The sequence below is a fragment of the Pezoporus occidentalis genome, unplaced genomic scaffold (genome assembly GCF_034315485.1).
Source record: "Pezoporus occidentalis ecotype Australia unplaced genomic scaffold, CSIRO_AGI_Poc_V1 ctg99, whole genome shotgun sequence".
Classification (NCBI taxonomy): domain Eukaryota; kingdom Metazoa; phylum Chordata; class Aves; order Psittaciformes; family Psittacidae; genus Pezoporus; species Pezoporus occidentalis.
This window is the reverse complement of record NW_026916358.1, coordinates 4,291,583-4,314,243: the sequence shown is the minus strand read 5'-3', so window position 1 is coordinate 4,314,243 and position 22,661 is coordinate 4,291,583. Positions and strand designations below refer to the sequence as shown.

The 22,661-nt window shown below is 42.6% G+C and overlaps 2 protein-coding genes across 4 annotated transcripts in view; one reads left to right on the top strand and one right to left on the bottom strand.

The window, feature by feature from the left end:
- The first annotated feature begins 501 nt into the window (after window positions 1-501).
- Window positions 502-6,297, top strand: RPL31 (ribosomal protein L31). 2 transcript variants are annotated; one of them, XM_062606942.1, is made up of 5 exons: window positions 502-566; window positions 1,260-1,376; window positions 3,334-3,459; window positions 5,587-5,699; window positions 6,231-6,297. In XM_062606942.1, the coding sequence occupies exons 2-5, from the start codon at window positions 1,270-1,272 to the stop codon at window positions 6,260-6,262; spliced, it is 378 nt and encodes a 125-aa protein (XP_062462926.1). In that variant the 5' UTR covers window positions 502-566; window positions 1,260-1,269; the 3' UTR covers window positions 6,263-6,297. The 2 variants fall into 2 exon arrangements, with proteins under 2 accessions (XP_062462926.1, XP_062462925.1); XM_062606941.1 differs by lacking the exon at window positions 502-566 and having other exon boundaries at window positions 1,240-1,376.
- Window positions 6,298-6,858: 561 nt separating this feature from the next.
- TBC1D8 (TBC1 domain family member 8) overlaps window positions 6,859-22,661 on the bottom strand; it is a 49,234-nt gene continuing 33,431 nt past the window's right edge. For both annotated transcript variants that reach the window (XM_062606938.1, XM_062606939.1), the window contains exons 8-20: window positions 21,543-21,725; window positions 21,005-21,155; window positions 19,929-20,143; window positions 18,968-19,085; window positions 14,395-14,680; window positions 13,765-13,894; window positions 13,366-13,464; window positions 12,714-12,782; window positions 11,427-11,667; window positions 10,047-10,112; window positions 9,348-9,437; window positions 9,089-9,189; window positions 6,859-7,814 (exon numbers count right to left, since the gene is read on the bottom strand). In XM_062606938.1, the coding sequence (XP_062462922.1) occupies window positions 7,353-7,814; window positions 9,089-9,189; window positions 9,348-9,437; window positions 10,047-10,112; window positions 11,427-11,667; window positions 12,714-12,782; window positions 13,366-13,464; window positions 13,765-13,894; window positions 14,395-14,680; window positions 18,968-19,085; window positions 19,929-20,143; window positions 21,005-21,155; window positions 21,543-21,725 (2,211 nt within the window). In that variant the 3' untranslated portion in view covers window positions 6,859-7,352. The remainder of the gene's footprint in view (window positions 7,815-9,088; window positions 9,190-9,347; window positions 9,438-10,046; window positions 10,113-11,426; window positions 11,668-12,713; window positions 12,783-13,365; window positions 13,465-13,764; window positions 13,895-14,394; window positions 14,681-18,967; window positions 19,086-19,928; window positions 20,144-21,004; window positions 21,156-21,542; window positions 21,726-22,661) is intronic.

Genomic DNA, 22,661 nt, shown 5'->3' with positions numbered 1-22,661 from the left:
TCACTGACCTGGGCTGTTGTGATTCATTATAGCCAAAACCAAGCTTGCTCGGACACGCTGTCTCAACCTGGGGCATTCGTCCTCCCAGGGCTGTGGAGGCAGGGCCACTGCAACACCCAGCTTCTGCCTCAAACACAGGAGCTGCGCACCTGAACAGGAAAAGCTGCTTGCTAGAAGCACACCACCCCATCTGAAGCCGAGCTCCCCACACAACACCCCACCTAAAACAAAGGTGCCTAAACAGCGATGGCACGTAGGCAGGTGGCCACCTGAGGGACACCCGATACCCTCAGGGATGTCGGCTCAGGCTCTCCAGAAGCAGCCCTCCGGTCCGGAGAGCCGGAACCAACACCCCAGACACCCATTCGCACAACCCGCTGCCACAGCACGGCACAGCAGCTACCCACGGGGCACCTGGAGACGAGCTGACACCCTGCACATGCGCGGCCCGCCCGGCCTAAGCGCTTCCCGGCGGCGGCGGCGCAGTCCGCCTCAGCCGCATCCCGGAAGGACTCTTGGCTCCCACAGTGCTGTGCGCGGTCTTTTCCGGCCTGTACCCGGGCGGGGTGAGTGGCGGCCCGGGGCCCGTTTGCTCAATCCGCGTCCATCTGCCTTGCGGATCGCGCCGCCGGGGGAGTCCTTCGCCTGGCTCGGCGTGGGGAGACGTTCCGGTGCGGGAGGCACCGAGTGGTGCCTCTCGGCGGTTCGTATTCGATGGGGATGGGGCCCATCTCCCTATATCCCCTCCGCTCCCTTAGGCCTCCGCTGAGGCGGGCAAGGCGCGGGCTCGGGGAGGTTTGTGGGGTCTTTGTGGGGGTTTACGACCCGTGCTGGGCCTTGGTGAGGGAGGAGAAAGCTGTAGACCGCTGTCAGAGCTTGGAAGGAGCCTGTCACCACCGTCTCCTTTTCGGAACGGGCTGAGCTACCCACCTGGGTCGCGTCGGAGCAGGAAGGGACTTGGACATGCTGCGGCAGGACGGGGTGGTCTCAGGGGCGCTTGGTGCTGTCCAGGAGCTTAGTCTTCATGGCATGTAGTCAGTCTCAGGTCTGTTTCGTGTTTCTGTCAGGGAGATGAAAGTAAAGCATTTGTGATGCTGGAAAGTTGCTGTATAAAATCTGCAACTGCTGCGACCCCGGGGATGAATTAAGCTTAAAGTTAAGTTTCTGAACGTAGGAGTGGTGTTGCTTGTGAGGAGCTGGGAGGGAAGGTGACGGGAGAAGTTGGGTCTGTGTTTGATGCGTACATGGATGCTTTTCAGCGTTGCTCAGATGGCTCCTGCAAAGAAAGGTGGTGAGAAAAAGAAGGGACGCTCTGCCATCAATGAGGTGGTAACTAGAGAATATACCATCAACATTCACAAGCGGATCCATGGCGTGTAAGTTCTTTTTATCAGTGATACAGGCCTTACATAAAAATAGTGTTTGGAAGTTGGTTTTAAATGGCAGAGAACAAATCGTTACTGTCACTGATGTTAATGTGTGACAGCTTAGTTGCTTGTGCTACAGTTGTGTCCTGAGGAAGCAGCTCTCTACCTGTGCAGACCTCCAGTTAAGATGTGGCTTTTGGGAACAAGCAGATTTCTTTTTCTGTGGGTGTTCCTGGATTTAATTTAAAGTTAGCTCTGTTCACCTCTGTGCACAGGTTGTCATCTGTCCCAGGTGAAGTTTAGCCCACTATAGCAAGTTTTGGAAATGAAATACTGTTGTCATCAGATGATTGGCTCTGTGCTTATCACTAAATTGTGTGAGGTGTAAATTGGGGTATGACTTGCTTGAAACAATACTTGTGTGCAGACAAGAGTAACTTTTTACCTGACAAAATGTTGAACTTCATACAACCATGTAGTGGTAAAGTGCTTGAGAGTACTTCTTGAGAAGATGCATCTCCCTTTGATTCTCTGTGTATGGCTGCAGTCACATGGAAGAAGACTATATCCAAATCAAAATAATTGGTGAAAATGCTGAAGCTGGCTTAGAATAAGAGAGAAACAAGACAGTATAGCAAACCCATGGGTTATGTTGGGAGGCAGTGGCACATTTAAATGGCAATAAGATGTTCTGGCCTTGCCTGTTGATTGCTTATGGCAATTCAGCCTATTTTTAATACTGATGATCCTGCTATCCACTTTTCTTTTTGGATTATCCTCTTCTTAGCCATGAAGTACTTAGGGGTGCAATATTTGTTGTTTAATGCTTGTCTCAGTTGTAATCACTCACACACTTCCAATTTCCAGCACTAAATATCAACAGCAGTGTGCAAATAACCCTAACTAGAACCCACTGTGGGACCTCAGACACTCCTGGCACTAGTTGCATGTCACAGTGTGGAAATAATACATATGGCATAACACTCACAGTGCAGCTGAAACTTTTAGTCTAAATGTCTGGTTGTGCAGAATCTGGCCGTAACAAGCATGAGACAAGCTATACTTGTAAAAAAACCCAAAGCTGTGCTCATGGTGGCATTGGTGCAGTCATACTAATGTGAAGAAAGTAACCATTGGCAGCCTTCCAGTATCTGAAGGGGGCCTACAAGGATGCAAGAGAGAGACTCTTCATCAGGGACTGTAGTGATAGAACAAGAGGGAATGGGTTTAAAATTAAACAGAGGAAGTTCAGGTTATATAGAAGGAAAAAGTTCATTACTGTCAAGGTGGTGAGGCACTGGAACAGGTTGCCCAAAGAAGTGGTAAATGGTCCATCCCTAGCAGTGTTCAAGGCCAGGCTGGACAGAGCCTTGGGTGACATGGTCTAGTGTGAGGTGCCCCTGGTCATGGCAGGGAGGTTGTAACCAGATGATCCCTAACTATTCTCTGATTCTGTGATCAAATACTGTTTAGCAGAAGCTGTTACTTAGAATAGCATCATTTTCATTCTGCTGTTTATTTCAATACAGATACAGTTTTGTCAAGTTTATGTTACTATTGTACTGCTTTTCTCATCAGCTTGTTACTCAGAGTATTTGTGAAAGCTCTGATCTCTAAAGTAATACTGTGATAAGTTTTAATGTCATCCTGTTTGAATAAGACATCTGGGCAATCTGGCAGTTGCAAAATTTTAACTGAAATTATTCTACATAAAGTGTTTAAGGCCAGGATGGGTGGGACTTCAAGGAACTTGCTCAAGTGGAAGGTGTCCCTGCCCATGGCAGGAGGGTTGGAACTAGATGAGTTTTTTATGGTCCCTTCAGTTCAAACCATTCTATGATTCTGTGTGTGGTTTCTATTAGGCATAGGTATTAAGGTTAGCAGCTATCTACCAGAGTAAAAGTCTAGTCATATTATGGTGCAGCTTGTCCTAAAGTTAAAGAAATGGCTTTTGTGTTTGTCCCAGGGGCTTCAAGAAACGAGCACCGCGTGCTCTTAAGGAGATCCGCAAATTTGCGATGAAGGAAATGGGTACTCCTGATGTTCGCATTGACACCAGGTTGAACAAAGCAGTCTGGGCTAAAGGAATAAGGTAGGTTTCTGCAACTTTCCTTACTGGGTGAGGAAAAACCTTGTATGTGGAGGTACAGGACTTGGAAAAAAAAAAAAAGTGTATGACTTCCAGTATTTGCATATTCTGTGCAAATGCTTGCTTTCTTGCAGCATGCTAGGCTAAGCTTTCTGTAACCTCTGTGTTTCTGGTCAGCTCCCTCAGCATATTTGTAGCAAAGCTGTAGTAAACTCTGGCACTGAAAAGAACTTCCTTCTACCTCTAACAAGAATAAAGCAAAGGAAAGAAGGAATGTGGGCCTGGGGGCAGAAGGCAGGGGGAAGGAAAGGACTGGAGTATTGTAATACTGTAGTATCCCAATCCCTGTTGCAGCAGTTTTTAGAAACGTGTATTTTTAGTGATACCTGCAGTCCATGATAAGTACCTGGGATTTGTGTTATGTGTTTAAACAGGTTTAGGTTTCAAAGCATGCTGAATTGATATTGAAATACTACAAAAGGAAAAAGGTGTATTTTAAATAGGGACATTAATCTTGTGGGAGTACAAATGCTAAGTAATTTAGGGGGCAGAAAGTAGTCTGTTAAATCAGTGCTACACAGGCAGCTGATGTGGTGTTTGACATGTGCGAAGATAGTCCAAAAAGACTCCTGTGAGGAGGGGGATGTCTTAAACCATAGTAAAAGATTAACTGGTGGGGATTAATACTGTGAGTGATACACTAGATACACGTGAGCCCTTGTTTTAAACCACATCTCCTAGGAGTTATATTCCCAAGTCTAGCCTCTTGACATATTTACAGTACTTTACTCGGAGCTGTGTGCTTAGGCCACCCCTTCCTTCAAAGATAGGGTGGGAAGATGGGACTAAGTTTCTGGGCCTTCTGGGCAGGGATTGTTTGTCCTTCCTGTTGAGATGTTCCTCTTCATAGGCAATGAAGAAGTAGCAATTGAACTGCTGACAGTGTATCTTCAGAGCTTAGTAGTGAGGCTGCTAATCAAGACTTAGCTAGTAGAAGTGTGGTCTGTGGAGAACGGAGTCTTTCCAGTGTCAAAACTGCAGTTTTCACTGGTTAGAATAAATAATGTATGCAAAGTAAAATACCTTCTTCTGGAAGGATGAGGAGAGGCTAAAATCAAGAGGCCAGCTACTATGATAGTGACCTAAGTAAAGTAGTGAAAAATGCTATTGACTTGTTTCAAGAAGGGAGTAAGTCAGAGCAAGTTCCCACATCTTACTGTATCCATTTGATTTAGTAAGTATGCTCTTGGGAACATACAGCAAGCCGGAAGTTACTTCACATATGCTATGAAGCAAAATACTCTGAGCAGGAGTTTCCCAAACTCTCAAGCTCATTTGAGGTGAGAGATTACTTGAAAAATGATGTGGATGAATTACTTTGTGCCCTCCCTCAGCAGCGTATTTTGGGCAGTATTAGTGGAGGATGCTAAGCTTTGACTTTGTCCTAGGTTCCATGCTACTAAGAAGGAGAAAAATGACTGCTACAGCTGAGCCCAGGACAGACTTGCTGTCAAAATCGTCTTAAGTGAATTAGTTGTATTTCTACATGCTTTGTGAGGAAGAAATATTGGATCAGTTGTATGCTTGTGAATAAGATCTTTATTCAGGTCTGCTGCTCACTAGAATTTCCGTGTGACTTCTGGCATACAGATTGGACAGTACTCTGACTCTTGACAGGGGCCTCAGGCTTTCAGAACAGATTGTTGAGGTTTTTTTTCCTCACTCTTTTCTGTTCTAGTAAGAAATGTTAGTAACAGCTGCTTGCTGATCATCCACACTGTGCTTCATGACCATCTTCATAGTATTTCCTCAATCATTAGTGGACAGAAGATCCACTTCTGACTTTATGCTCCCACTGGATTATGGGAACATCTTATTCAAGGCCTGGTTAAATCTTAGCTGCTGAACAAAACTAAAACAAACCAAAAAAGTTCCTCTAAGGCACAGGATTTCTGTCTTGTTATGCTGAGATAGAAACAGAATTAACTCATCATGTCTTTGCACAAATAGACAAAAGCTTAAGAATTTGAAGGAGGGTGGGAGAGTAATCATGGAGCAATGAGCTTTTCTATGGATTATCAGGTTTCTGTACATATTTTACTGAAAATTAATCTGTTGTCTTTATTTTAGGAATGTTCCTTACCGTATCCGTGTCCGTTTGTCCAGAAAGCGCAATGAGGATGAAGATTCACCAAACAAGCTATACACACTGGTTACCTATGTACCAGTCACAACATTCAAAGGTGAGGTTGCATGCCGTCTCTTTTCCTCCATGCTGTGTTTTCTGAGCAAGTAGCAAAGTGGGACAGCTCCTCTTGCAGTGCAAAATTCAGATGAAAAGCATGCTGAAAGGGCCGTACTGCTGGCTTAAACTAGCTCTGCTGTAGAGAACACGGCTGCTAGTTTGCCTGATCAGCATTAAAAAGTAAATACAGGATTTAGTGAACTATCATTTAAATTTTGAGAATAAAACCCACTAGTCATAGTTGTTAGGGTAGTTTTAAAAGTTTGTTCTCCCATATAAAGTCCATCCTCTGATGTCAAAAGCTCGAGCAGGTTGAGCTTTTTTTGCTTGTCATCTGAGAATTGTCTTACTTGCAGAATTATTTTAACACAAAGCTTTCGGTGAAGTACTTGTCTGTGTAGTATGCTCTTCCAGAAGGCGATCACCAAACTAGCTTTGAAACTGTAGGTGTGCTTTCTTGTGAAGACTTGCATATACATAAGAGGAATTGTCCTAGCAGTAGGTGGTGATACAGTTTCTTGTTTTGCAGGTCTACAGACAGTCAATGTGGATGAAAATTAAACTGATTTGCATTACAATAAAAGGATAAAAAGAAAGTTTATTCCTAAATTGGTTCTTTTATTGTCCAATCTCTTCAAGCTCTCATTCATGAAGCATTGAGTTGAACAGGTGACAACATCTTAAAGTATCTTACTTTCTTTGGGCTTGTATATAAGGGTGTATAACTTTCTTAAAGGTACTGTAGACTTCTGTTAGATGTGGAATAAGGAAGATATGTGGGTGTTCCTATGGGGGTGGCAAAGTCCTAGTGGTTTTGTTTATTCCTGTGGGAATTAAGAGCCACTACACAGCTATTTTAAGTTAAGGACAAGTTTGTTTAAAAAAAAAAATAACAACAACCCCAGCCCCCCAAAACTTAGAGTAATATTTCATACATGTAATCTCTTACAGGTAAAGTAAGCTCCCTGTATTTAGTGCCCCTCTAGTCTCCTAGGCAGAAATGGTGAGCTTTTCTGAAGCAGGTCTGTGCTCTGCACTGAAACATGGCCTTCCAAACCGTGAATTAATTGTGAGCATGCTAGCTCAGGGAACTAGTTTAATGAAGTAGGGACCAAAGGCACTTGCTTCCGTAAATCAACAAATACTGTTAATACAAGTCTAGTATAAAAAGGGTTTATTGAAAAGTGCATGTTTTCACAGACCAACGTCAGAAGCACAGTCCATGTACACTTAACATTTCAGCAAGACATACAAATTGGAATACAATCAAATATATTAAAATAGTTTCAATTACCAGCATTGAAACAGTTTTCAGTATTAGTGCAAAAAAGGCAACTCAAATGCAGACAGTAGCTGAGAAGTGTTTTCCTCTGTTCCAAAGAACACCAGGAGCCAGCCTCTGCTCTCCCAGTGCAGAAGAGGACTCTGTGTCTTCACACTGTAGACAGATGTTTGCTTTGACATTCAAAACAAGAACACAATTAATAAATCAATGGCACAAAACAAACATATACATCTTTTAGCTTTTAAAGCTCTTAAACTGAAAACCACAGACCAATAAATTGTTTATCAAAAGTCCACTGCTAACTGAAAGCCTTTTACAGTATGTGCTTTGGCATTACTTCAGTGCATTTTGGTTTTGATGGGTTTGCTATGACTGTGTGTTTAGTTTTGTGTGTTCACCCCGTGACTGGCAGCTCATTCCATTTGTTTTGAGACTATATTGATTTAATTTTGCATTCTCAAGTTTTGGCTTTAGTTCTAAGGGTTTTTCAAAGAAGTTAACTAATGACTGTTCAGTCAAGAGGGATGCTAAAATATGTTCAAAAGAGACAGTCCAGTCCCCTTCAGTCACAGGAGAAGGTTGAGAGTCTTTCTGAGGGGTCTTCACAGTGTCAGTAAAAACAGCATCCTGGTCTGAAGTGGAGGCCTCGGGCTGCAAGTCCTCGGTGAACTCGTCTGATCCACTCCCCAGGCTTATGCTTCTTTGTCCTACTTCTCCAATCTGAAGTAACAGTGTGGTCACAGTGGCAATGGCTTGATATAAATCATTCTCCTCTGGATCTTCATGGAACATGCTATACAAGGTTTTGCAGAACTGAATGAACTCCCTCTGTAAAGGATGACAAAACAAACTACTGAACAGCCAGGTTGTGGGTAACAGCATAGGAGTCAGGTGAGGATGCAGTACTGCAAAGGCAGGCAGAATGCCATGTACATTTATATACTCATTTATAATTCCTGACTGCTTTTAAAGAAATGCTACTGAAGAGATTTCAGCCCACAGATACTAGGAAAGCTTGTTTCTGCAAATAAAAAGGGAACAGAGCAGAAAAGTTTTTTGCTGCCTTGATGAAGGAGATCAGAGCGTCTCAGATGTCCAAAGGTCAAGTAAGATGCAAGGCAAAGGATACAGTCCATTAGTGATGGGAAACTAGTGGCCGTTACAAAGAATGAGTTGCAACCAAAGCAGCCATGCACAGGTCTGTGAGCAACTTCCCATCTGCTGTTTCTCCCTTCCTTCCCCAATTCTACTAACAAAATTCAGACATTTTCCCTGCCTCTCCCTCCATTCCCCATCCACTACAGATGATTATCAGGCTAGAGAGGGTGCTTCCATATCCTGCTAGGAAATTGTGAGTCCCCAAGATTCACACAATTGTAGGACGGCTAATTCAGGGTAAAAGGGACTGCAGGAAGTATAGTCAAGCAATGCTTTAGGAGAGATATGTGTCCCTGCTGAGCTGATAGCGTAGATACGTGACATCCATTTAAAACTTTATTTAGCAACACCAGCACAAAGGGGTTCTGGGTATAGTCCCATCTTTCTTTGCATGTCTGTACATTTGTTTTACTAATTCAGGACCCTTTTCTCTGCAGATTTCCTTAGGCCAACAGGATACACAGAGCTCTACTAGCATTAGGGAGGAGATGGTAAGATGATGAGAGCCTTCAGCTGTTTCTCTTCATGCATTTCTAGTTAGTGTTTGGCTAAGACAGGCCAACGCCCAGTTGGTAGTGGGCTAAGAAAGAAGTTACAGCAGTCTGGTGGAGAGGAGGCCAGGAAAGACAGAACAGCAGTAATCATTCTTGGGAATTCTTTGGCCTTAGGAGGAGGGCTTTTTCCAGCCTGTTATGCTGTGGGTCAGTGAAATTCTGTCTATTCACCAGCCAGCCTGAGGAGAGGGAGCGGCTAGAAAGGTAGCTCAGAGTCCTTAAACACCTGCTCTCTGGATGAGAGGAGCCCAGTTCTCTAAATCTAAAGGACTGAGTCTAAGCTCAGGCTGAAGTTACTCTTTCTCAGAGCTGAACTGTTGTATTCTGTCACTGCATTTTTGAGTGCTCTCCATTTCTTTAAAAACAAACTAAAGCATCTAAGACACATACCTGGCTCATTTTTGGCAATTCTTTTTCAGTTTTAGTATCTTTTTCTTTGGCGAGATCCTTCAGCATCTGCTTCAATTGCTTCTGGTAATCTACTGCATCACCTTTTTTGGAGCAGACAAAAAAAAGAATTAGTTTTCAAGTCATTGGAGTAAATTGATATTTCAGCATAAACCTCAGACAACAGAGATGATACAGGGTTAGCAAATGGGAAGTTGGTTCTCATATGCACACGCATTAGGAAACCATTCTGGACACATACCGTTTGATTTTCCAATAACTAGTGGTCTTGAAGTCGACAGCAAAGGATTCTTCAGTGGTGACTGGCTGTCTCGTTCATTCTCTGTGAGAGCTATCAAAAAACAAGTGATAAAAGTAATGATTAATTCTTCAAATGCTGTGTAATGATTTATTTATTTAATTTAAATATTTGAAGAAAACAAAGTAATTGGGCCAGGATGTTTTTAAACAGTACTTCATTAAATCCTACCGTAAGGTTGTGTTACTGTAAGTAAGACAGACTGGCGCTGCAGCAAGAGTCGGAAGTTTGCCAAGAGTGGTACATTTAATTAAAAACTTTGCACAGAGAAACTACTGCAGAATTTTGTCACCTCATCAAAGCTGGATCAAGATGTGACAGAGATCTACTGTATACAGAGTACAAAGCCACCCAAAAACACTCCTTCAGCTCACATTTTGTCTGGAAGTAGCAGTATAATTGGCTGCAAATTATCTCTGAAGGCAGCAGATGTGAGCCTTGACATTATATAGCTATAAATTTAATCCAAAATGGTTTTGACTGGAGTAATTTTTATAATGCAAATTACAGATGCACATCCTATATGCTCCCAGCTGAAGGAAGCAAGATGGAGTTCTTCATTATGCAGCCTTTTCCCAAAAGCTTTAAGCAAGAGTTTATCTTTTGGAAACTGAGGTATTCCTTCCCTGTTAGAATTCTTACCCGGTGGGATATGCAGCTTATATAGTAACTTTATCTTTTCATTCATTTCTCCATTATACATAACATCTGCAAGGAAAAAAAAAAGAACAAAAGGAAGTGGGACCAGAGCATTTGCTTTCACAGTTTAAAATAAATCAGGCATCTCACTGTGTACAAAAGAGACTTGTTTGTATGGACAATACACTAAAACATATGGCCAGTATATTACATTGCAATATTTTTAAGTTGTGCTTGTCACTGGGGAACAGCAGGTGAGAGCCATCTGGTTTGGTCTTTGTTCTTGTCAAATAGACTGGGAGTACCTAACCTTATGGAGCCTCAGCATCAGCTAAAAATACCAAGGAGGATGGCAGGGAATCTAGCAAGGGCTGTTTGCTGCCATAGATTAACAGCAGCGTGAGAGGAGAGAGGCAGAAAACTCCCTTTGCGGCCACCATATTCTAAATATTTCTCCCCTGCATCCCTTCTTGCTCTTCTATAGAGTAAGCCCAAAGGAGAAAACCACATCACATGTAATATGATTCATCTGTTCAATGACCAGTAGAAACGAGATTCTAAACTTTCAAGTGCACTGGAATACTGTGAAGACCTGGTTTTTTTTTTTACATTTAATTCAAAATTGAATCAAAATCAAATAACAATGTAATACAGGGTGCTTTGGTTCACTTCAGAAAGTTCTAAGAAGCAAAACGGGTGCAAATATGGATTTACTGATTTTTATTGAAGCTCTGAATGTTGGTGAAGATTTTTTTTTCACTTGGGGTCATGCAACAGTTATGATTTGGCACTTTCTTCTTCAGCTGGATTTTGGGATGAGCAGTCTCATCTCATTTGAGCAGCTGGTGGCCGCAAGACCAACCCTAGTGCAGCTCTCCATCCATACTGGCCAGATTTTTTTTGTTCTGCTTATTGTGAACATACAAGGCAAAGAGCAGTCAGTTGTGTAAGATTAAGTCTTCAAGAAGTTGTTACAAAGAGGTATACTGAGAACAGCAATCCCATAGAGAGGATTTCTTAGCATTCAATGCAGACCCAAATAATTTTAATACACAGCCTTGGGCAACCTGGTCTAGTGTGAGGCATCCCTGCCCTGGCAGGGGCTTGGAACTAGATGATTTTAAGGTCCTTTCCAACTCAGTCCATTCCGTGATTCTATGAATATTCAATCCTGTCCTTAGCTGTCTTTGAAATCTAATCAACTTCAGGTGATTGGAACACAAAAAAATTAGTAAAGGTCACTGACTAGGCTAATTACAAGCCCAAGAAAACCATCTGCCGACATCCTCCCCTGCCAGCTGAATGGCATTTTATACATACATGTCTCACCCATGTGCCGACCCCCCACTCTCCCCACCTTCCAGCCCACAGGGGAGTGGATACCTAAGCAGCTGGCGAGCCCCTTGAATTCAATCAACCTGTCCATGTTCTCATCCAGGAGCCTGAAAGTCCTTTGGGCGAGGACGTCGGTGTGCTCCCCGCAGGTCCAGGGTGAGACCAACCTGTACAGGCTGGCAAACTGCTGGGCATCGATGCGGTATTGCTCAGCATATGGTCTGCTGGGGTCATGTCGCTCACTGACTGGACTCGTCGTTTCCCAGTAACACCTTATTAAATGTTCCCTCTAGAGAAATCAGAGGTGGGAGAGGTGGGGTTGTGGTGTGCAGTATGAAGAGTACAACCAGCAGGAAAAGGCTTTGATTTGCATCAAAGTACACTGGAAAATCTTAACATTCTCTTTGTGCAAGGTGTTAGAATGATACCAAGCCCATTCCTGTGAGAAAAAGCAATCTTTAATTCAAGCAGCCAAGCGTTCTCATGATTTCCAATGGATAATTAATAAATTTGGAGGGAAACACAGCAGATTCTTGGAAGAAATTCACTGCAGACTATTGAAACTATTAGCCACATCTGGCCCAGGATGTCTCTAACCAACCAGAGGTATAGAGGGTCAGAGAAAAACAAGAGTAAGTATTACACAGGCCTGACCTGCTCTTTTATTCTATCTCAGACCTCTCCATTTGGATGCCATACCTGTTAGTCTTCCTTTAGGGACAGACTGATGGAAAGCAACAAGTCCTAACAAAACAAGCTGTCCCAAGGGAGCTAATGAAAAAGGAACCACCACCAAGAAATGAATTGAGGAAAGGGGAGGAGTGCAAGCCAGTCTATGCTTAAAACCAGAGCAGCAAGAAGCAGGAGGGAAGCACTGAAGAGCAAGCCCCAGCAGCATCATCTTACAACCACTAATTGAGGGAGGATACTGCTGCCTTTAGTCACAAAGCTAGGTAACACTAAGAACATACCACAGTCATATTCTCAGTACCTAGTATTTATGACTATGAACAATACACAAAAGAAATGGTCCATTAAGGGTGATAATCACATGCTCGGACCTCTAAATCAAGCGTAGTTATATAGGCTTAGATGACCCTGTCTCCAAATAACCTTTTTATAATAGTCCTTATTATGGACCATTTCCAAGCAACAAGTTAGAAAGGAAACTGAAGCAATTCTCCTTTGAAGGATCAGTACATTAGTATTCCTCTTTAATAACTAGGCAGCTGCAGAAAGGACAAAATGCCAAGATCCCATCCAAACAGTACCCCTGTGGCAGAGGACACAAGGTCTGAAGCAGTACTGCATTCCCTGCTTCTCAAGGACACCAACCTTGAACAAGTCGTACAATTCCTCTAAATCTTCAGGAAGAATCGAAACATCTGGGATGACAACTCGGAGCTTAAAAATAAAGACAATCACGTTAATGACAATTGTTTTTCCCCTGTCATCACTGACATGGGCAGGCCCATGAGCCCCACAGGGACTGTTTTACTTGGTACAGCTGAAAACTACAGTATTTAAAAATCTGTGCAGTTTTTTCCCCTTCTTTAGGTTCGTGGGTTGGACAGATCCATGAAAAGAGAAATCCCTCAAGGGCTGCTGGAAACAAAGACAGGAAGTCCCTAAGCTACAGGTCACAGGAGGCCAGGGAAGCATTGAATGGCCCTTGCTCTCTTCTAACACTCCTCCCCGGGGCATCTGCCTAGGGCCATGGACAGAGACAAAGGTGCTGGGCTGGATGGTCTTGCCGTTGTTCCCTACTGTTAAAGCCTTCATAATGTTAAAGCCACAGCAGAAAATAATGCATGTGGCCACAAAATCAAAACCAGACCCATGAGCATCACCAGGAAAGAGCTTTTTCCGGACTTGGTAATGATTCTTCCCTTTTTCCAGATCTGGTAGTGCCTTTCACAAAACAAAAGGCACCTGCCTCAAGAGAGGAGATGTTAAGCTACCTCAGTCAAAACAATATCCTACTCACCACATTTTGCTTGGTTGTGTCTTCGTGGCTCTGCAGGACACGTATTCGGTGTTTGTAGCGCATATGCTCTATTTGTGCCACAGAGTGATCTCCAAATTTCTACATGGAAGGAACAGAAATTTATTGTTTTTATAGTATTTTATGATATTTGTGTTTCTTATTTACTGGAAATCCAACTTTTAACATATTTAAGGTATTTTATGAGGAAAAAGCATACCCAGTCTCTAATATATCTGTCAGTGTAGGTATTTATACCACACTTAGCCTTGTGCATTTGAGCACTTAGTCAAGGAATCTGTAAAATGTGTATTAACTTTTAAAACATCCATGTTGAATTTAACCTTTTTCTTTTTTAAAACTCAAACTTAACTGACCAGTCAACACAGAGCAGCATTTTACCTCATAGGAATCATGAATTAGGTTAACTATTTCAGTCACTGGAGAGGGTTCTTGGTCATCGCTGAAGAATGCATGGTGGTTACCAATAGGTGGCAGAGGGCTTTCCTCGTTTTTGACATGCTCTAAAAACCTGAAAGTAAAAAAATAGAAGCAACACAGATTACTCTGCACTTTGATTTTCTCTATATAAATAACAGGTCTTATGGCTCAGGCTTAGAAATAAGTTGGATTTTGGGCTGCTGGGCTTTTCAAAAATGCCTTCATGATTACTCATTTGAGGAACAGCAGGCCAGCCAAATGACTAAATGCAGCCCAAGGAAGAAAACTTCTGTCTCCTTGAAGCCTGGAGCAGGAAACCCGTCACTCTGGGGAAGGCACGAAGAGCAGCAGTAAATACTGCACACTGACGCAATCAATGCACGTCTTGGCACTGCCAGGAAATGTCATGGGACAGCTACTCATCCATGTACAAAGTCCATTGTTTAAGGTAGACATTGAAAGCAACCGCAGCAGCAAGGCAACACGGAGGGTCTTGCCGGTGGCTACAGAGTCAATATCACAATGGCACCCAAAAGCCTTTTTTATGGCAGAATGGTCCATGATGGAAGGTCTGCTCCTGCCCAGCCATACCTGCTCAGAATCATCAGGGCCTGCCCATCATCCTTGCTATTACACAGATCCACGGCGTTGGCTTCCAGTATGGCCAAGCCCAACTGGAAAATAGCTTTGATCCCATCATAGAAGAAGCAGTCCACAACATTCACAGCACTTTCCAGGGGCATGATGCTAAGGAAAAGGGTAAGGAACCATGAAAGAGAGATTGAAGCTAAGGCTGTCAGGTCCTTCATATGTTCAGCCAGCTCTGGAAGTTGCTCTTTTATAAGCTCTTCAAACACCGACTGATCTACCTGAGCACCTGCAAGTCATAAAGAAACAGTATTAGCCAGGACTGACACAGGAAAAAATATTCTTTAAAGCTAATGGTTGCTGTCAACTATCGACTCCAAGATCTTCTTAAAATTTAAACTGCAAGATACATACACATCTACAATGAAAAATCCCACTATCCTCCTGCTGGGATCTCAGCCCCAGTCCTCATGTCCGTAATCCTTACTGTACAGCTGTCTACAAAAAGACTGTGTTGATTCTCCTAAGTGCCTTTATGGTGCAATGAAATAGTAACAGCAGAGCTGTTGCTTTTGGCTAAAAGAGCACAGACTAACAAAGTGCTAGCAAAAGCAATTTTTAAAGTGTTTTACTTTTCAACTTGGGATCTATGCAATGAAAATAAGACGTTCCTCTCCAGTGTATATACTCAAGCAAGCAGGCAGTGGAGCTTTTGTTCTAAGTGAAAAAAATACAAGATGGAAATCCAGATATGGCTACACACATAGCCTGAGGAGGAAGAAAAATATTTACACATCAATACATGCACAGATATAAACATATACTCACATATATCTATATATAAAGAACAAAGGATTTCTGCAATGCCCAAATACAAGCTTTCCTAACTGTCCCAACCCGTCTTTCCAAAAGGAAGAGATGTGGGCTCTGTTTCAGCTACTAGCTCAGTCCTGCTTTATCAGCAGCTATTGTAGAATCAATGTAGTTTCATATCACTGAAGTGGCCTGTGTCGGCAAACCAGACCTGCCACATCAGAGGCTTTAACCAAAAACTCCACAAGTTAAAAATATTCCCAAGTACAAAATGAAGGTAGCTTTTCAAATATTTTTCTTTCCTTTCAAGTTACTTCATTTCTTTCTCATAGTCCATGTTCTGCTAATACTAGGAGACAACTTTAATTACTATGAAATTCCAGAGACATATAAACCCTTATCACTCAAAACTTCTGTGGTCCAAAAGCAGAATGTAACCGGGACAATTTGTGGCAGACAGCCAGCATCTTTTGGTTTTCCATCCTGTCCTGTGTTCAGCAGTAGCAAAAACCACGACACATCCAAATCATAAAAGACCCCAGCTATGACATTCCTCTGTCTCAGAACTTCTCACATCAAGCCACAAAGAGCTTCTGCTGGTGGCTGAACAAACATTACAGCACCACAAATGAAAAATAAGTGCCCAGGGACATGCAAAGAGCTCTTGAGAAACACATCAAGCATGGTGCTTTGCTTTGAAGAGAAAGCCTTCTCACGTCATAAATAAAAGGGTAAAGAAAACAGAGGAGAAAACGGAATGAGGTTACTCAACAGAGGACAGGTTTTGTTTGAGTTTTTTTTTAACAAGCTTAATATAAATAATTTAATAGCCATAGTTAACATTGACACAAAAGACTGAGCTGGCTAAGGGGTATTTGAAGGAAGCCAGAGACAGATAGGCACACACATATAAAAGACTCAGGCAGCACTGGCAAAATCAGAGGTTTAAAAGGAATGTGCAATGCTGCCCAGATCTTTCATAGATCATTAAGTGTTGACACTGTAGATGAAAGTCAAGCAGGTGTATGCAAAGTGACTTTTATGCCCACCTTTTCATTAGGCTCCCAGAAACCACGAAATCTGAGCTACTGAATCTCTAACATATTATAGCATGAAACCATGATGAGGTAGAAAAATACCAGGGTATCCATTTAAAAAATAACGACACAAGATGCAAACTAAATGACATCTCCAAGACTGAAAAGGCAAATCACAGAAATGAAATTAGATTTTCAGTGTTTCAAGAATTATTATATCAAGATGAAGACAGACTAACAGTCAGAGTAAGACTGACTGCTGGTTTATGGAGAAAATGGAAAAGCCATGGTAACACAAGAATAGAATACGCATGACCTTTGCCACCACTTTTGACCCAAGTATAACTCGTTCCTATCTTTATCTGTTTATAATTTCCTCTATGCATTGCAAAAAAGGAGAAGGACAGAGAGAATTCCTGAATAAGGAGATAATGCGTGCCAGCCCTGCCTGCAGGCTTTTCCCATTTACAAGCAGGGAAATGATGAGAAGACTTGTGAAAAGACAGATTGGTCATAGCTGGCAAGGCGGAAGGAAGGAGATGGTCATGTAATAAGAAGACTGAGTAGGACTGAAGTGCCTACAATTTGAAAGCAAAACCTATTAAAAATAAAACAAAAAGAAGATTTTGAATATCATAAAGAAAAGGCCCAAGAGAAGATGGAGCTAAGAAGGCCTGTTATAACCAAGGTCATTAATTCAGTAGCTGTTTTGACTGTACAGATTACTGGCTGACACTGACGAGGAAAAGCACAGTGACAGGTAGCAAGGTCAGAGATCACCAAATTTATAGAGACCAGAATTTGGACAACAGTGTTGGCAGTGCAAAGAGGGAAAGTCAGGTCTTGGAAGTATTATGCAGGAAGAAACAATACAAAATTTAGACAAGAGCTGATTGCAAATCAAAAAAGAAGGTCAACAGAAATGCAAAGCCAAGAACACTAACTCAAGCAACAGGAACCAGAGGAGAGGCAGGGTGAAGAAGATCAGTAGCACGAATTTTGGCACACTAAGGTCTAGGGTAAATCAAAGCTGCAGAAATAATTGCTTACTGAAGCGACCATGCTGCAAAACTACACTGCTGCCATTTGACTAGGAGGAGCAGAGGAACTTCTGAGCTGAAGCCCCGGCTCTTCACACTGGTGAGCCACGGCAGTACCTCTTCTAGAGTCACAGTACTCTTTCCTTTGGGTACAGAGGACAAGAAAACAGACAGGATGACAAAGACTATCAGCACTCAAACAATGCAGGCTGTAGCCACGGCAAGTAACAGGAAAGATAGAAAACCAAAATCAAGTACAACTCAGGGCAGCAATTTGGCTGGCCAAGTGGGATAACTCAAGTTTGGGTGTGGAGAATGTTACTTAAGGACAATAACCCAGCAAGCACCAAAGTTATCAGTAATTCAAGACAAGCTGATTATATCTAGAAATGCACAAGGACAGATAAAGCTGTGTTTCTGTTTTAACCAAGGAAGGAGACAGACAAACATGGAAGTAAGTTATCAAGATAGCCATTTAAAGTCACATTTGGGAACAGGAACCAAAATGCTGACAAGCAGGATAGTTACAGTGCCCAATCCATAACTGGAAAATACCAATGGCATTCAAAGCACCACAGAACACCCTACACATCCGGCTAACTTTGGAATAACTCTGCTTTAACTTTCCTTACCTACCAGTTCAGTGACAAGACAGTAACTGTGGCAGCACAGTGTCAGGAGGGAGGTGTAACAATCCCATGCTCCAAGCAAAAGATTGGATAACTCAGATAACTCCAAGCAAAAGATTGGATAACTCTCTCTCCCCAGGCAGCACAAGAGTGCCCACACCATTTCTAGCTCCCAGAACCACTACTGCCAGGGATTTCCACCTGTCCCCACCTCCTAACTTACACTGATCCCTCCCTTTGGTACAGCGATGGTGTAACAGCAGACACTAAAAAGTAGCTAAAGAGTTAAGAGTAGCTAAAGCTTGATATTAAAAAGGGAATAAGCTATCAAACATTTGTGCAAGAAAAGGAAGCAAAGCAACTACAAAGAACAAAAACTCTTTCTTGTATGCATACCTGCAATTACTGCCTCAAGCTGCTCAGCCCTTCTCTTTCTGTGCATTAGGCAGCCAGACTTTGCACAACAGTCTTAAAAATAGTTGCACTGAATGTAACAGGAGACATAGCACATGCAGTAGAAGGCACACGCTGCAGAAAGATTGAGCTTAGTTCTTAATGCAGCATCTAACATTCAGAGGGTTTTGTATCAACCCTCATTACAAAGGGCCAGTTCAGATGCAAGCCTGTATTGCTCCAGCAGCCAGGCAACTCAGGTCAGATCAGAAATAGCTGCCCTAGCAGATCTTTCCTAGGCTCATCTTAAACAGCTTGAGTCTCCAATACTGAACACACACACACACACACACACACACCCCAACCAAGATACGCAAGCTCTTCTATTTTTACCTAACAGGCAAAAGTGTCACTGCCTTCTGACCAAGGTAAAAAACAAACTGTAAAATTGAGCATATATTTATAGTTCTTGCAGTTCAAACCCTTCAAACCAAAACCAACCCTAGCTGGAACGTGAGCAGCCACCACTGCTGCCCACACTGTGCAAGTCAATGGACCACCTCACCTGTGGGTTCTGGATCTCAGAAGACCCTGAGCATTTCATTCACTCCAGTGCCATTCAGCCGCCCCTTCCCAGTTAGCAAGAAGAGAGGCACGAGCTCACCTATCACTCGGTGATTGAAGTAATCCGGCAGCATTCGCTCACACACAGCAACCAGCAGCCAAAAGGCTTCTTCCTCTTTGGCATACAACAGCAACACGGAGGTCAAAATGTTCATAGACTTACAAGGGCAAAGAAGAAAATGGGATTTGTTAGTGACAGCAAATCCTACTGACAAAAGCTACATTGTGGCTAATTTTAAGGAGAGAAAAGTAGCCTAACATGATGTAAACTGAAAAAAAGAACCAGCAAAGAAACCTTAAACAGCAAAACAGCAAGAGAAAGGTAACAGACAGCAAACACGTAGTTGCAACCTACGGGCATAACAAGTTTTTCAAGCTTATGTACACTGCTGCTCATAAGAGCAATAGGAAATAGTGGAGAAAAACACAGTATTGGATTTGCCCAGATAAAAAGTAGGCAACTGATAGTGTAGTATGTTTTGGGGCTGCTTTCTCCTCCTTCCTGCATGACCAGTCTGATGTCAATCAGAATTCAGGGAGCTGCACAGAAGGTAAAGTTATTATTTTGGCTGGCCGCCTGGGCAAAGTACTTTTGTAATTTGTCATCAGTTTGGGAAGAAAGGGGCAGAACTTAGTTCATTAAACCCCTGCCCCAGTGCTCTATGTGAATCTCATCTACTTTGCACTAAGTATTGTGCAAGAAAAACATCTCTGAACACAGAGAAGCATCAGAAACAACTTTTTTTCCCTTCTTTAACTCTAAATGCAGTTTGCAAACTGCTGAGGGAATACTTGAGTTAAGCCAAAGCCCTCAGTTAAGCCTATGCACTTGTTTTCCAGAGTAAGTTATATTTAGCAGCTAAAATTATGTCTTTTCCTAACTAGAAGGACATTATTTGTCAAAACCAACACTAAAAATACTCCCAAGAGTACAATAAAACTGGGAGAGAGAGGAAAGAGCTGAAGAGGCAATGAGCATTATCCCACTGGGGGTTTTTCACCTGGCAGTATCCAATTTTGGGGTTCCTGTGCGCGTACGCCGTGAGCACCCTCCTTAGGGCAGCTATTCCCGTCTCGCTCTGGAAGGCAGGATGCTCAGGCAGCGAGCGGTGGAGGTCACGCTCGATCTCCTCTGTCGCCATACAGCACTTGCCCATGGACGCCTCCACCAAATGTAGGTAGTAGCCAGGATGCGAGGCGAGATCCGTCACGGCGTCTGAAGGCAGCAGGAAGAGAGAAAGAGGAAAACACAAAGTGGATTAGGATGATGCTAAACTTGGTGCTGTGGGAATTACTGCGCAAAAGGATGTAAGCAAAATGGTCTTCCCCAGGGTTTGTGAATTTAGTGAAATTTCCAGACCGTTGAAAGAAATAAAGTCCCAGCAGAAGACAAAACAAACATTAGCAAAGCTTGCATAACACAGCATCATTCAAAACACCTTAATACTGACATTGAGCAGGAAACTTCCCCAGCAGAGGATTAACGGGAGAAATGTACTCAGCACTGTTCACACCCTCCAAGAGGAAAACATCCATTTTTTACAAATGTTTGAATATGTCATATTCCAGATTAAGGACTAAACTTGAGATCATATTGTAGGCACATTCTGGTTCTGACAGATCTGTGTATGAAACAAGTTATTTTTTCCATCTCTAGTTTCTATTCCCCCTGCCAACATCCAACAAGAAGCAGCAGCAGGACTGCTGATACCCTTATTTTGCAATAATTTGATTTGCCTAGGGTTAAATCAATATTTATGCTAGAATCTAATTGTAGCTTGAAGATGAACATTATTTTATACAACCATGATGTTAATTTAAACTACATGGATGAAGATGACGTTATTTCAATTCTCCTGCACATTATGTCTTGTCATCTTGAGATAGATTTTTTACAAATCTACCTAGCTACTTCCTTGCATTTATTAGTTCAGTTCAGGTCATCTCTCTCCTGTAAGCAGTATCATAAGCTCCATGAAAACAACATTTAATTGCCCTTGGGAGATTTCCTGCCTAAAGGTTTTGCCATGTTCAAAATCAGATGATGACTACAGCCAACATTTCTAAGCTTGCCCACCTGAGAAGAGCAGCCAGAGTTTGCCTCTTAAGGATTCAGGGATTCCCATAGCAACAAGTTTTCTGATCTTCTCTGTGCGGAACATGCACACAGTTCTGCCATATTCTACAAAATGGTCATCCCACAGGCTCTCCTTGATTTGCTCCCTAGACTGGGAAGAAGAACACGTGTTTTAAAAGAACAAATCACATGCATGTGGGAACTGGTAAACAGAAATATTTTGCATATTAGTAATTCCACAAGGTATTTCCAATACCAATGGAAATGGGAAGTCTGCTCTAAGGACTACAACTTTCCCCATTTTGCATATTCAATTCACCACACAAGGAGAAAAAAATATAAATATTCATGAGAAAGAAATGAAGAGGAAAAAACTCCAAGCACATGGAAAAGCCGTTATCCCATAACTAATTTCTCCAGCCAATACAGAGTTCATTTTACTAAAAATGATTACTGTTTGAATGTCACCCCAGATTTAAAAAAACAAACAAAAAAATCCCAGACTACTAACTCCTAACACTTCCCCCACGTTACATACCTTGCCAAAATCCAGGCCCACTATTCCTGACTGATGGAAGTCCGACCTTAGTGCTTCTGCATTGAGCAAATAACTGCTGTCCTTTCCACATTCACTTCTCTCCTTGTTTTGTGAAGCCTCTGTTTCCAGATGCACAGGCTCACTGTCCCCAGGCATGCATGTGGATCCAAAGGCAGAACTGTTCTGCAATGCAGAATCAAAGCAGTAATGACTGAGAAGAGGCTAAGAACTATGTCCCCAGCTATCTTTAAGACACAGCTGGGTTAGTTTTTGCCTTTTACATCAAAACCTTTCACACCTTACTCAAGACCTTATACAAATTCTCATTCACTTGTATGTCAGGAAAAGGGCTGTTCCTTTAAAAAAAGAAGTTATAAGTAAACTCTAAGAGTCCTCCATGATAAGCTACCAAACAATCTACTTCAGTTAAGAACTGAAAAACAGAATCATAGAACAATTTATGTCAGGGGACACCATCTTTTTCAATCCCCTGCTCAAAGCAGGATCCCTCAGACCGGGTTGCTGGGGACTGTGTCCACTCATGTTGAATAGCTCCAAGAAAGGTGATCCACAGCTTCGGTGGGCAGCCTGGTCCAGCTCCACTTCTCTTGAGGGGAAGTCTTTCTCTTTTCATCTATTTGGACTTCCCCTTGCTACATTTTGGGACTGTTGCTGCCCATCTTTCAGCTGGCACCTCCAAGAAGTCTCTGGCTTCATCTTCTCCGTAACTCCCCATTAGCTAGTAGAAGACAGGCTGAACAAGACCTGCTCCATCAACCTCTCCTCATAAAGCATGTGCTCCAGCCCTGACCATCTTTTAGCCCTCCACTAGACTTAATCCAATTTGTCAATGCTTTTCTTGTGTGGAGAGGCAGAGTCAAAACTGAACTCAGTGCTGCTGATCAGACTCAGAAGTGCTGAATGAAAGGGAACAATAATATCCCTTGACCTACTGCTTACAGTCCTGCTAGTTCAACCCCAAACGCTCTTGGCCCTCCACAATATGAGCACACTGCTCACTTATAAAAGCTCAAGCTGCTGATGTCCACCAGGACCCCCCAGTCTTTTCCACATAGCTCTTCTCTGTCCTTCAGCCCCTCCTTTTGCATGGGGTTACTC